The sequence below is a fragment of the Panthera leo genome, chromosome A1 (genome assembly GCF_018350215.1).
Source record: "Panthera leo isolate Ple1 chromosome A1, P.leo_Ple1_pat1.1, whole genome shotgun sequence".
In the NCBI taxonomy this organism is placed as follows: domain Eukaryota; kingdom Metazoa; phylum Chordata; class Mammalia; order Carnivora; family Felidae; genus Panthera; species Panthera leo.
In genome coordinates, this window is record NC_056679.1 from 146,258,812 (window position 1) to 146,273,861 (window position 15,050).

The following is a 15,050-nucleotide window of genomic DNA, read 5'->3' on the forward strand; positions in this document are numbered from 1 at the left end:
CGCGACCCCGACACTAGGATAGGTTCCTTGCAACCGGAAAGGGCAGGAGTTAAGAGACGTAATGCGCTTCTGCGGAAGTGGACGACACTCTCATTGGCTGCGGGTCGTCAGTCTGTAGGAGCGGGCCTTTTGGAGGAGACCGGAAGTGGAGCGAATGAGAGGTAGTGTCCGGAAGTGGGGGCTGCGTATTTTAGTAATAGTAATCTGTAGTCCTGTCCTTTTTTTGTTTCGCTTTCTTTTTTATTTTTAGTTGTCTGTTATTTCCCTGTAGAACTCGGTGTTTGGATTTTTCCCAGCTCGGATCCCTCTCACTGTATGCTCCTGAGACTTCGGTTTACGGACTCTTGGGGGACGCCTGGGTTCCCTAAACTTGGGCACAGGGCGTGCATCTGCCACGCCCTCTTTTCAGTTTCTTCCTTTGCACCTCAGGGATTTAGAATTAAGAGCGCCTTGGAAAAGCCTTGTATTGGTTGTGGGATTAGGAAAACACTTGAATCTGGAGTATTGTGTTAAGTAGGCTGTTGGACGCTTTTCTAACGCTGGCAGCGTCTCTCTCTCTCTCCCAATTCCCAGCTCTTTGTAAACTGTCCATGGGTTTCATCTGGGACTGAAGTGTACTAGTCCCTTTGGGTCAGGAAAGAAATTTCTGTAGTAACAAATGGAAAGGAACTGCCCTTTCCTGAGTTCAGTAGTTCTTTGGTACTCCCTTTTAATCAGTAGTATTATTTAGCTTCTTCAGTTTTTTGTTTTTGTTTTTTTTTTTAATTTTTAATAATGTTTATTTTTTGAGAGAGAGAAAGCATGAGCAGGGGAGGGGCAGAGAGAGAGAGAGGGAGAGAATCCTAAACTGGCTCCAGGCTCTGAGCTGCCAGCACAGAGCCTGAAGCGGGGCTCAAACCCTTGAACCCAGAACCGAAATTGGACGCTTAACCCGCTGAGCCACTCAGGCGCCCCTAGCTTCTTCTAGTTTTGATAATCCCATTTGATGAGGCTTTATTATCCCTCCGTTTTTGTCTTTGCATAGTCTAGATAAAGAAACAGGTGTTTTGAAGTGTTCAGGTTGCATAGTTCTTGGAAACTCAATAAAGGTTTTTGAATTAAATTGGTACTGCTTTTTACCACTAGGCTGCCCCCCCCCCCCACTCCTTTTTATTTTGTATCTAGTATTGATGTTAATGATTTCCTTTTGTATGATTTCCTTTTAAAATACACTGGTAGTTGCGTATGTTAAAAGACCGTGGTTTTACTTAACTGCTTGTTTTCTCTAACCCTCAATAGCCTCCCTAATTTAAGATTAAGGTTCTTTGTGTTCTGTTTATTTTTGTCCTTCCCCCCCCCCCCCCCCCACCCCCGTCTTTTTTATATTCTTTCCCCATGGCCCTTAGTTTAAGACCCATGTTTGACTTGCATGTTATTTCTTTTACTTTACTTTAAGAAATGCTTCTCTTAACCTTTCTCCACTTCTAACCCTATTTATTTCTCTTCTGAACAAAAATCCTCCAAAGACTTCTTTATGTTCTAAATCCGAAGTCCTCTTTTTAAAAGTGTAGCTTTTACTCCCATTCTTCCCCCAAATGCTTTTGTTATTGTCACCAGTGATCTCCAGGTGTTGATCATTCCCAGTCTTTATTGTATTAGGCCTATCAGCCTCCTTTAACACAATTAATCACTTCCTTCTCCATGATACATATTTTTTTTCACTTGATTTCCAGGACATCCCACTCTTTTGGTTTTCTTTCTTAAGGTTTTCTACCTTAAGGTTGTCTTTCTAAGGTCTTCTACCTTATTGGTTGTTCTTTCTGTCTTCCTTCTACTCTGCCTGATCTCATATTGTTGAAGTGTTCTAAGGCTCAGTCTTTGGTTCTGTTCTTTTCCTCTTCCTACATTTTTTTTTTTTTTTTTTATATCATCAAGTCTTAATGACTTCAAATACCATCTGTATACTGAAGACTCCCAAATTCATATTCCTAGTCCCCCCCTCTTTCTGAACTCCATACTCAAGTATCCTGTTGTCTATAACAGGATTCTTTAAAGGTTTTGCAAACTTACATGTTACAAACTGAACTCCTTTTCCTCCAAAACCTGTTCCAATCTTTCTCACCTCAGTTGATGGCAACTCTGTTCAGCCAGTTGCTCAAAGTTAAGTATTTGGAGTCGTTCTTGACCCTGCTTTGTCTTCTAGTCCATCAAATCCATCAGTGAGTCTTTTGTTGACTCTCTCCATAAAATATATCTAGAATTTAACCATTTCCTACTATTTCTGCTGTTAGCACATTGATCATCTCTTCCTTGGATGTCTGTTATTAGTCATTATGATTTGTTGCTTGGATTAACAGTAATAGTTCTAGCTGGTCTCTCTGGTTTCTTCATTCCTTGCTTCTTTGCAATCTATTCACACGCAATAGCCAGATTGATACTTTTAAAATATAGGTGAGAAATTGTATTAAAATGTAAGATTCTAAATGCAATGTGTTATCTTAGATTGGATCCTGGAACAGGTAAAAAATATTAGAGGAAAAAATGGTAAAATCCAAATAGTCTAGAGTTCAGTTAGTAGTGATGCACCAATGTTGGTTTCTTTGTTTTAATGAATGCACCATGGTAATATAAGATGTTAATATTAGAGGAAACTGGGGCAGGTATATATGGGTACTCTGTTATTTTGCAACTTTTCTGTAAATTCAGTATTACTCCAAAATAGAAAGTTTATTAGAAGGAATGTGAAATTACTTCTTTGCTTGAAAACGTTTTATGACTTCTCATTTGATTCACAGTAAAAGCTAACATCCTGACATTGGCCTACAAAACTCTACATGATCTGGTTTCCCATTACCCTTGGTATTCTTTCCTCGCCTCACTCTGTCTCAGCCATATTGGCTGCCTTGTTTCTTCAGTATACCAAGCCCACGGCTACCTTAGGGCCTTTCCACCAACTGCTTCATCTGCTTGGAATGCTTTTTCCCAAACATCCAAACAACTAAATCTTTCATCTCCTTTATGTATGTGCTCAAATATCACCCTTTCAAGAAAGCCTACCTCAACTTCCTTTAAAAAATTGCAACTTTGCCTCTTTAAAATTAAAAAAAAAAAAAAGAAAGAAAAAATTAAAAAAAAAGCGGGGGCTCCTGGGTGGCTCATTTGGTTGAACATCTTACTCTTGATTTCGGATCAGGTCATAATCCCAGGTCTTGGGGTTGAGCTCCATGTTGGGCTCTGTGCTGAGCGTGTAGTCAGTTTAGGATTCTCTTTCTCTCCTTCTGCTCCTGTACCCCTCTCTCCTGCTTATGCTCGCATTCTCTCTAATTAAAAAAAAATAATAATAATGAAAATAAAACCTTTAAAATTGAGGCTTTGTAACTATCCCCCTTTCCCCTACCGGCCTCTATACTCCTAGTTTTCTCTTGTTTTATCCTCTCCTTTTGCTATAGCTTATCACCATGCTATATATTTTACGTGTTTTTTTTTTTGTTTTTAATCGTTTGTCTCCTATTAAACTGTAAGTTTTAAAAAGGCAAAAATTGTTATCTGTTTTGCTTCCTTATGCCAAATTCTAAAACACTGTCTGATGCATACAAATGTGCATGTTTTGGTTAAATGAATGGACTTGACTGGTTATTTGAATTTAGTCATCCTTGATTTGTAGTCATCATGAAACACTGAATTGTTGATCATTTTCATATATCATGTTGTTTCTTGCCTCCAAGCCTTTGCTCAAGCAAGTTCTTGTGCTTGGAATGCCTTTTCTTATCCTTTTTTCCTTTTTCAGTTTTTAAGATTCATATCAGGTGTAATTCAAGGAAGCCTTCCTTGAAATGTCAGGCTGGCTTACATGTACTCTTGAGAGGAGGTACCACCCTGTCTCTGCACTTTACAAACTTGTAAAATAATTCCTTTTGGGTTTTTTTATTTCACTAGAGAGTTGGGAATGTGTCTTACTCATTTTGGGAATATCTAAGCTTGGTACATAGGGAGCATTCAGTGAATGTTTTAATATAATAATGACGTGACCAAAGTCACTGAGCTTTGGAGCAGTAGAATTGTGATTTCAATCCAAATCTTCTGAGCATAAAATTTAACTCTATTTGCTAAACTGTGTTTTCTAGGAAAAGGTGGCTGTCCTTAAAATAATAGAAAAATAGTTCTTTTTATACAGGTAGGAGGTAGTTAATGCATTTTATAGTCCTGGGCAATTTGCTTCTTGTCATTTGTGAAGCTGCCAGTGCTGATGAGAACATGAGTTGTGCTTTTTTTCTAAGACACTGGCTGAAATAGATGAACAGAGGGTTATTATAGTCAGCAATTTTTAATTTTGATGAAACTGGGCTCTTGTTGGGATAACACTGTTGAGATTTTTGTTGCCTCAAAGGGGAATGCTAGAATTCAAAACTGCTCATGAGCCATTCATGCTTTTGCTAGACGCCTGCACTGCCAATAGCTTTAAATTAAACTTTTGCTTGTGTGCCATTGGGAAATCCCAGGCTATTTTCAAGATATTGCAAAGATTTTCTTCCACTGATATGGAAATTGCTGTTAAGATTGAGTTAAAAATGATTAGTTTGTTAACATGATTTCTGATAGTTGGCCCCCATATTAGGTAAATTAATTTTGCATTTAAAATGCTGTATAATCTTAGATAATGAGCTAGACTTCCAACTACCTTTTATGGTAAGTATTGTGAATTTAAACTCTCCTCTGAATATTATTATCATTGTTGCAGTCTGTAAACCAATCTTTTTGTAATGTTGCCTAGCCTTTAGTACTAACAGAAGAGGAGATAATTTAACTCTATAAATTCTGAAAAGGCTTCAGCAGCTTTCAGCCCCATTAATGGGGATGAAAATAATGATTAGGCTTGGGATTAAGTAATCAAAAACAAATATTCCTTGGAAGGCATTCCTGATTTTGTGCCTTCTTTGAACTTTACTAACGCTGTAAGTGTCCAAAATGTTGAAATCAGCAAGGAATTCAATCTGGTCTTTATGTTAGAGGATACTATTAGCTTACTTATAATTTTATCCAAATAGTTAGTGAGAATGATATTGAATAACGTAAGACCTTGCTCAATTGGAACAGAAGCAAGCTGCTGCTTAGAAATTAAGATGCTCCCATTGTTGAGGAGACTCGTCAGAGTCCTGACAGTATAAATATTGACATGCTGAGATATGTCAATATTTACCATAGAGTTTGGAAGTTGCCAAGTTCCTGTTTAAGAAATGTGACCCTAGCATTGAACACAGTATATCAATAAATAAGGGACATGTCCAATGAACAGCTGCTGAGAGAAAGTAGGATAACATCTGTGTAAACTTTGGGGCACTTGAAGTTAAATTAAAAAAAAATATATTGACAATTCTTTGGTAATTTGTAGGTAGATATAAAATAGTAGGTATATAAATAGTAGGTATATAAAATAGCATACTGATATAATTTCATATTTGGGCTTAACTTATGTTTTTAAAAAATGACAGCATGGTTGCAATTTATAATTTTATAAATTAGTTGTGCAATGATACTCATCTATAAATTGAGTCAAAATTTCTTGCCTTAATACTGTGTTTGGGAACCAACCTCACATCTTGCACATTATTATAAAAATTGGCTCAAGTCAAGACTTAGCTATTACTTTTGGGAAGTTTATGCTCTGAGAATTTAGCAATAGAAAAAACATAAGTTTGTGAAGTTTAAATGTGATGAGAAAGTTTGTTCTGTTATTATTTGACAACTATGTCTCAGAAGAAAAATGAGAATAAAGAGCAAGTAAAGTTGATATGTTTGGTTGAATGTCATAGTTCACTACTGTTCTCATATGAATATCACTGTAATAGAACATTTGATGCAAAGTAAAGAGACATTTGAAGCTTTCCAAGTCATTGGAACCATACAAACAATCTTCCATCTGTTTTGCAGACGTCTAGAAAAAGGTTAAACTGAGCATTCTTTGAATGATAGTCCTAAAACAGTCCTAGAAGAGCGTTAACTATGGGTATCAAGACTGACCCTCTTGTTGCTTTTCTTATAACAGAGATTGATGGCTTTTATATAGTAATTGAATCATTTAACCACATCACACTGTTATGTTTATATTGTGAAGAATGGATGCAAAGTATAATTGAGGTTGTATATTCTGCCAGGAGTTACATTTATTTCTATAAAGATCTTATAAACATAAAAAAGCAAATTGTATTTAGAGGTCCATAAAAGGCTTTTAATCTATTCTTTTCAGTGTAGTAAAGATGGAAGAGAAAAAATTTTAAAATTTAAATTGTTTTGATCCCTCTTGCCGAGATCATTTGTCGATACTTTGAGGTAAGCTGTTGAGTTTTAAGGAGAAAGCATTAGACTTAGTAATTAGTGATTTTTAAAACTTGGAAAACGTATTTTTGCAGTGTCACCAAGACTTGAACCTTTGTTTTGAATATACTCCCCCCCCCCCCCAATCATTAGGATTATGACCATTATGCAAAGTTGGCTCCTTGACCAGTTGTCTTCTTGAACCATTTGTTACCGATTATTTATCATGTAGTGATAACAAAGTTGCCCAGTCTTTTCAAAATGTCATGTGTTTTAGATGTGATGAGAGTGTAAGCGTATTAAGCTGAAAGTGTAAAACTTGCTGTTTGATGTTGAATATTGTAAGTTTAATGTTTCCCAAAGTTTGGTACTCCTGTCACTGATGGAATACACAGTTTGCTGACTTACAGCTATTTTGCATGTATGAGATAATTGAGGTATGAGATAATTGAAGTTTAGAGAATTAAATGATTTGCTGAAGTCTACACAACCAAGGAATGACAGTGAGGATTCATACTGAAGTCTGACTGATTCCAAAGCCTAAAACAACGTTCTTGGCCTCATACCTGAACCATCTATAGTTAGACCTAGATTTTGGTACCCCTGGAATCAGATCTGAGCTGCTCCCCACACCTCAGTTTCACTTTCTGTTCTGTTGGTTTTGTTGTCAGCGGCTTCAAGCTTGCAGTGTTAGAACATCAAGTCCAGTAGAGAAGAATGTATATCCAAAGTCCTGGAATTGAGCTTCACTGGTCTTTGTGGTCCTGACTTGAATCATGTGCTCATCTCTAAGTTAGTCATTGGTGCATGACATACCAGTATTTCTGGTGTAATGCTTATCACATAAAGACTGTTACTAAAGAGTCAACACTGAGTTCACTGCTTCTTAAATAGGGTCCTAAGTTTTGAAGTGTTAAATTACATATTTAAGTTGTATATTTAAGAATATCTTTCTAATAGATGATGTTTTCTCTTTTTACAAAAGTACTCTTTCACAACATAATCAACGTGATGGTCAAATAATACTTACTGAACCCTCTTCTTTTTAAACATTTTACTGTGAAAAAATTTAAAAATTTTGAGAGAATAATTTTGAGAGAGTAATAGATCCCTGTGTACCCATCACCTAGCACAACAGTTATCAGCTTGTTCATCTTTTGCTCTTTTGTTTTTATCTTGAAAATAAATATGTAATTATTCATCCAATTAGGAATGGGTTGTTTATAACTTACTATCATTTGAACCATGTGAAGTCTTTTTTTTTTTTTTCTGTAGTTAAAAATTGTTAAATACTGGCAATTTCATATAGTTCCTGAATAGTTGTGTATGGCTGAATTAGGTAGTGTCACCAGTTGAGGATATGTTGTAGGGATCTTTTTTTCAGGTTTAACTCTGATTTGTACCCCAATCTTATTATTCATGGTCTGGTTGCCATTGGAAGTAGGCAGATAAATGGGTACAGCTGTAAGTAAATGGTGGGTTTGTGAATGGGGGAAAAAGGACAGTGCAAGTCCAATTTTTTTCCAGAAAGTGTGTTTAATTTGATTTCATTTCTGAGCAGCACATTTTTCAAGTAGGATAGACTGTATATATGCTTAACTGATGGTATTTCATAGGAACACTCTCTTCTGAAATTAAAATACGAGAGAGGTGTCAGAATTTCAAGGCTTAAGGAATCATAATTACTAAGTTCTTAATGAAAAAATGACTGTTGTTTAGCTAATGCTGTATTTCAGGTATTATCTTATCTCTTCAGTTCTGTTAAGTGTCATTCTCACATGAAACTCTGCAATTAGGACTGAAGTGTTCTTGTGAAAGTTTAGAAAGTTTCCAAAATGATAAGTATACTCTCGTCCTTTCTGCCAAGTTTATTTGTAATTAAGAGTGTCCATTTGATAAAGATAAAGGAAGTTCTGGAACCGTGGGTCCAATTTTCAGGGCATTTCGGATCGAGGTGTTAGATTTTATGTGGGAAATTTATTCAGGACTTTTATTGCTTTTAAATACTTAGTTCATTGGGTAAAGAAAAAAGGAGAGGAAGTGAACTTTAAATGAATCACTGAAACTAATGATTATTAATGGTGTTTGTAAAAGATAAGCAGAGGAAATGAGCAGTAATACGATATTTGGAATGGCAGCAGCTGGCATTCCACAGTTATAAGAGAGAGGTAATTGAGAATGGACTATGACCATGGCAAAGATGCCTTAATTTTTAGAGTTATTTTATAGTTCTAATGCTTTATTTCTGAAGCATCAGACTATTATTGTGTAACTTGAACTTAGCTGTATTTTACAAGTTTTTGAACAAGATTATGCCAACAGTCTTAGCTATATTTTACTCTTACCTTGGGGAACCATCCATCCTAATTTGCCTGGGGTTAAGAGGGTTACTGCACATGGACTTTCCGTGTTGAAACCAGGAAAATCTCAGACAAACCTGGACCGCTGGTCACTTTACTTTCATTCCTAAATTACTAGAATGGGGATAATATTGTCATGATTAGAAAAATATTGAATAATATTATGTTTTTTATCATTAAAGTTTAGGTAACTGGAACGTGAAAACATTGTTTCAAGAAACGATTTCTTCTATAGAAAGTTAGCTTAATATTTTTAATTGCTTTGGAAATTTAAAGGTAAATTGATTTAAAAAAAAACTGAATTTACCCTTTAGGTAGGTGCTGGCATGCTATTAATTAAAATTATAGGAAAAAAATAATGAAAATTCTAGGAATGAATTATTAATTAAAAAAAATCTTCAATTGGGAATTCTGTTAAGATTAGTATGGATAATCAATGCTTTTAAAAAAAAATACTAAACAAATGGGAAAATAGTCATCTTCTTTGCATTTAGTTTTCCTGAATTGTGTGACGTTTGTCTTATTAAAAGTAAATAGCCCAGTGTTTGTGACATAAACCTTTCTTTCCTTTTTATTGAGTAATATATTTGGTCCTGTCCTTGAATTTTTATAATATGATAGAACTTAAAAAAAAATTATTACCATGCTTTTGGTTTACAATTTACATTTTTTTTTCTTTTCCTCCTTAAGAAAAAAATAAGGTTAAACAAAATAACATGATCAGGAATCTAATTACAGACTCTTAGTGGCAATGTGCTGTGTGCTAATCTTTATTCTGAACTCACTTTAGGTATCAGCCTACTTTTCTCAACAAGGGGGCACTTAAGTTAATTGCTTCATTATAAACATGCATTTAGTCTCTTCTGATCTGGCATAGCTGCAGAAGTTTGAACACCTGCAGCCCAAGCAGCTTGAAAAGAAGCTGTAATTTAACTATAAAGGAAAATAAAAGAAGCTCAAGTTCAAAATGGTGTTATCAATGATACAGTGTTGTCACTAACTTGAGCTGACCTAAGAGAGTTGGCTTCTGCACTGCTTCTTATCAGCATCCAAAAGGGCATACAAAATTCTTTGTAAACTAATTTAAAAAGCGTCTTGTTTATTCAGAGGCAACTGTGAATGGTATTTGTTCAGAGTGTAGATCACATCAACTGCATACCAGCCAACAACTTATTTCTCTCCTAAGAAGGAAGCCAAGTATCAGAGACACAAAGTACTAAAGATAAGCTTCTCAATTCTCAACTGTTCTGAGCTCTCAATAAAGCTACTGATGTACAAATTGGGGTGGGACCCAACTGTTTCCACCTGCAGGCATGTCTTAGATCCTTGGCTCTGGCTGGGAGAGGTGCTGATACCAGTGCGACCTTTAGTGCCCTTAGAAAACAAAACATAGGCTTTCTTATGGCCCTAATCAATCAGTCCCTCTGAAGAGGATTCCACCCCTTTCTTGAAGTATTCTTGGGGCAGAAAAACTATGGCTGAGTATTCCCATTTATAGGGCTGGCGAAAGCAAAGACATCATTGGTTTGCCCTTAGGAATCTTAAAAGACATGGCAAATCATCCTTTCTTCTGCTTTGTGGTTGGTTTTTAGATCTTTTGTATTTGATATTTAATGAGGGGGTGACCTCAGTAAGTAAAGAATGAATTTCTTTCAAAAGTGGTTCAAATAGTATATTATCAGGAAATTAAAACTCGGTTGATAGAAGACATCTGAGGCTACTGAGGCACTCACTACAAAGTATTTACAGGATACTGACTTGCGCTATTAATATGTAAGTGCTTAAACGTGACTCACAGCGTCCACAGTTTCAAATCTGAGTACAATAAAATAATGGAATCTTTAAAATAATTTGATTTAGTTTTAGCTATAAAAACCTAGAGTTGACCAGACATTGGAAAATATTTGAAACATGAATAATTCAAAGATGTTAAAACAAATCTGATCCCTAAATGTCTTTTTAACATTATTGAGGTTAAAGCCCTGCATATCATTGTGAAAGTAGGATGAAGTATCTGAAATAATCAATTTTAGACTACTTTGTGCCAATAATTAATTTGTCTTTTGACCCCCCAGGGTAAAAATACCAGTGAAACCAGTTGCCTTTTATCAGCAATTCTAAGTGCTGAGTTTTCTTTTTCACAAAGTTACATTAATTGCTAACAATAGCCATGTTCTTGAGGCTTATTTAAGATGAAATAATCAGTGTCAGTTTGTGTATCTGTGTGGTTTTTTTTGTTTTTTTTTTTTATTAATTTTTTTTTTTTTAACGTTTTTTATTTATTTTTGGGACAGAGAGAGACAGAGCATGAACGGGGGAGGGGCAGTGAGAGAGGGAGACACAGAATTGGAAACAGGCTCCAGGCTCCGAGCCATCAGCCCAGAGCCCGACGCGGGGCTCGAACTCACGGACCGCGAGATCGTGACCTGGCTGAAGTCGGACGCTCAACCGACTGCGCCACCCAGGTGCCCCTCTGTGTGTTTGTATATAAATTCTAGAGGCAAAAAGTGGCCTTCATAAGTAGTTTCTGTTACCCTCCCCCAACCAAAGTTGTGGATTTGAGGCCTATGAGAATTATGTAAGGCTTTTAGCTATGTGTCTTTTTCAATGAATGGCATAGAAAAACAGCAATATGCATTTTCCAGTAATTTTCAAATTTAAGGATTACAGAGCATGTGGGTAATTAGCTGCATGGTAAGTGGTTTTGACTAATTGATTTAAAAGAAAATATTCCCAAATGAATAAAGCATTTCAGAAGTAAGCACATCTAGGCAAAAAACAAAACAAAACAAACAAAAAAAACCCCAAAACAAAACAAAACAAAAAACCTAAATGTAGGAAAATTTTTGACTAAATGAAATATTTAAAAAGAATTATATTTTTTCAGTGATTATGTTATAGTCAAGTCTACAGATTTGTATATTTTTAACACAAACATGCTTAATTGATGTGGCTTCAAGTATGGTTATTTTAAAACTTTGTCTCTTACTGGGAAGAAGAATAAACATTCCTCTGAGTACACTTTAGGTAGCAGTTAGAATTATTGTTAATTTATCAATTTAGAGGTATCTTACATTCTTAATTTTAGATACTCTTTCTTTTATTCTGGAAATTGCCCTGCTTCCTTATGCTTTTTACTGTGAGATAGAATAGCTCTAGCATTCTATAAGTAAGCATCTCCTCCACTCCCAGAAGATAGAGATTTGTAGTAAAATTGGTTTTGTGAAGAGCTGACAAAGTGAGTTGTTTTTATTTTCATATTCAATTGTGTGAAGAGCTGACAAGGGGTGTTTCTTCATATTTCAGTTGTTGGTATTTTCATATTCAATTGTTAATTGAGAAAAATAATATGCTTTATGAGAATGTAATAGTTTTTTTAATTAAAAAAATTAAAAAAAATGTTAATGTTTATTTTTGAGAGGGAGAGACAGTACAAGTGGGGGAGGGGCAGAGAGAGAGACACACACACACAGAATCCAAAGCACTCTCCAGGCTCTGAGCTGTCAGCAAAGAGCTCGATGTAGGGCTTGAACTCACAAACCGTAAGATCATGACCTGAGCCGAAGTCTGACGCTCAAACGACTGAGCCACCCAGGCACCCCAAGAATATAGTAGTTTTAAATTGAGAAGGTGAATTAAAACTGCTTTAAGATTTTGCTCTTGTTAAAACTTACTAATCAGTTGTCAAAGTGTCAGTTAACAATTTACTTTGGATTTTTACAGCATGTTATATACATTTTGTTCATAAAAATGGAAGAAATTTTGTACCCTTCTCCCTGAATAAAAGATTAAAGAATTCTTTTTAGCTTTTTTTTTATTAACAAAAATTTTTTTTAATGTTTATTTATTTTTGACACAGAGAGACATAGAGCATGAGTGGGGGAGGGACAGAGAGAGAGGGAGACACAGAATCTGAAGCAGCTCCAGGCTCTGAGCTGACAGCACAGAGCCTGATGCGGGGCTCGAACTCACAGACCGCAAGATCATGACCTGAGCTGTTGGATGCTCAACCGACTGAGCCACCCAGGCACCCCAAGAATTCTTTTTAGCTTTTTAAAGATCATGTAGCAAGAGATTCATGCTTTGTGATTAAAGAATAATTCTAGTTTTTCATCTTTGGCAATTTGTGTGCTTTGTTCCTGGTTTTGACTTTTTGTAATGTTTTTTTTTTTTTTTCTTTTTGTAATGTTTTTTTTCTTTGTATATTTGTAATTTTTAGCGTAGTTTTTGTTTTGGATGTTGGTTTCTACAGCTTAAGTATCTCTCTTTTTTTTATAAAATTTTTTCAATGTTTATTTTTGAGAGAGTGAGAGACCAAGTGCGAGTGGGGGAGGGGAAGGGAGAGAGGGAGACACAGAGTCTGAAGCAGACTCCATAGTCTGAGCTGTTAGCACCAAGCCCAGTGTGGGGCTTGAACTCATGAACTGTGTATGAGATCATGACCTGAGCCGAAGTCAGATGCTTACCCAACTGAGCCACCAAAGTGCCCCTTTCAGCCTCTCTTAATGAAGTGTACATGGTCAAGGGATATTCCAGTATTAGAAGGAATATAGTTATTTGCTTTGAATCAAATATGTGTCATACACAGTTTGGTAAGTTTGAGGTCAATTTGGGCAAGATTCTAGAGTAAATTAGCAGAAGAATGGTTTTTGAATTCATAGAAAAAGAACCTCTAATCATTAGAAATGAAAGTGGGATTAGTAAGAAAAGTCTTTACTCTTCATATTGGTGAGCATAGTTTTTTTTTTCAGCACACAACTTGGGCAACTCGTTTGGCACTTACGGGCTTCTGTTTTATCTGTAAAAATTATAAACCAATATTGAATAGAACTATGATTTACTGTTTGATGCTTGGTTAACTATTGTACAGTGTTCTATTTTACTAATATTTCCTTGGTGCTTTGTGTAGCTGAGAGACCAATATAGAAAACATTATTATTTAGGCTGCCTGGGTGGTTCAGTTGGCTAAATGTCCACTTTGGCTCAGGTCATGATCTTACAGTTCGTGAGTTTGAGCCCTGCTTCGGGCTCTGTGCTGACAGCTCAGAGCCTGGAGCCTGCTTCAGATTCTGTATCTCCCTGTCTCTCTCTGCTCCTCCCCCACTCATGTTCTGTCTCTCTCTGTCTCTCAAAAATAAATAAACATTAAAAAATTAAGAAAAAAAGAAAACATTATTATTTGATAGCCAAAGTTTCTTACAAAAATAATAATTTAATTATTTTATAACAGGTGACCAGAAATGGAAAGAAAAGTAAGCAGAATTTGTTTTGCTTCTGAACCAGATATAATTCATTTTCTACAAATTGCTTGGGAGAGAACGCTAGCATCTGGTTTTGTTATTACACTTACTGATGGTCAGTCAGCATGGACCGGAACAGGTAATATTCAAAGCAAGTTTTTAAAGGTGAAATTTCAGTAATGTGCTGTTTTTTAGTCCTCAGTGATACTTCATATTAAAGTGTTTCTTTAGTAGGTACTGGGTAAAATGAGCATGATTGCTTTTACTTGTTATTGCTGTCTAATTTACGTGTAGATTTGTAAGATTGAATGCCATTTTATATAATTAATAGAAGGCTAGATAAATAAGCATGTAACCCAGTAAATTCTGGTTAGTAGTTTAGTCTTAATACTTAGAGTTGGTCAGCGTTTTTAAATGATGTCTTTATACAAAACATAAATAGTACTTTATACATACATGTATTTTCAGGACCCCAGGGAAATACTGGGAGGCATAAGAAGGTGGGTTCGCTGGGCCAAGGGATTGTGTTGGCTTGGAGGAGTGGGGTGGTAGTGATTTGCTTTTTGTTTCACACACTTATATTGTTTGAATTATTTTCTAGTATACATGCATTACATATGTAACAAAAACAAAACAGAATCCGTGGTGTAAAATTTTGTAAATCAAGGTTCAAACTGTATGTGGTATTTTCGCTATTACTTCATGAAATAGACTTTTAATTTATGTTTGGCAGTGATCTTTTAAAAAGTTTGATGGCCCTGCAATTAATTATTTGTGGAACATGGCAGGTCTAAAGTGAAAATACATGGAATTATCTTTTGCTCATATAGCAGTTTTTATACTCTATTAAAGTATTTTATTGAAAGATTTGAAAAAGTATTTATGCAGTTATGTAACAGTCATTTCTAGAGTTATGTTGTAAATAATGTTTTAGGTAAAATAAATTTGTCATGTTAATTTATATACCATTTGTATCTTCTATCAATTTTGAAATATTTATATACCATTTGTATCTTCTATCAATTTTGAAATATTTCCCTAAAACTTGTTACTGTAATTATTATATCGTCTTTTAAAATTACATGGTAAAGTTTTCTTTCTTGGATGTTAAAAATTCTGTTACACAGTGCAGTCAAACTGAATTTATACTTGCAGAGTT

The 15,050-nt window shown here is 35.3% G+C and overlaps 1 protein-coding gene across 20 annotated transcripts in view; it reads left to right on the forward strand.

The window, feature by feature from the left end:
- The first annotated feature begins 77 nt into the window (after positions 1-77).
- Positions 78-15,050, forward strand: part of XRCC4 (X-ray repair cross complementing 4) — a 313,377-nt gene continuing 298,404 nt past the window's right edge. For 17 of the 20 annotated variants that reach the window (XR_006203710.1, XR_006203720.1, XR_006203702.1 and 14 more), the window contains exons 1-2: positions 79-161; positions 13,882-14,030. Coding sequence is in view for 7 of the 20 variants with exons in the window: in XM_042942785.1 (XP_042798719.1) it covers positions 13,892-14,030 (139 nt within the window). In the remaining 13 variants the exon portion in view is untranslated. Of the gene's footprint in view, positions 162-6,200; positions 6,307-11,088; positions 11,117-13,881; positions 14,031-15,050 lie in introns of those variants that run through there. The other 3 variants (XR_006203731.1, XR_006203719.1, XR_006203715.1) reach the window with 3 other exon arrangements.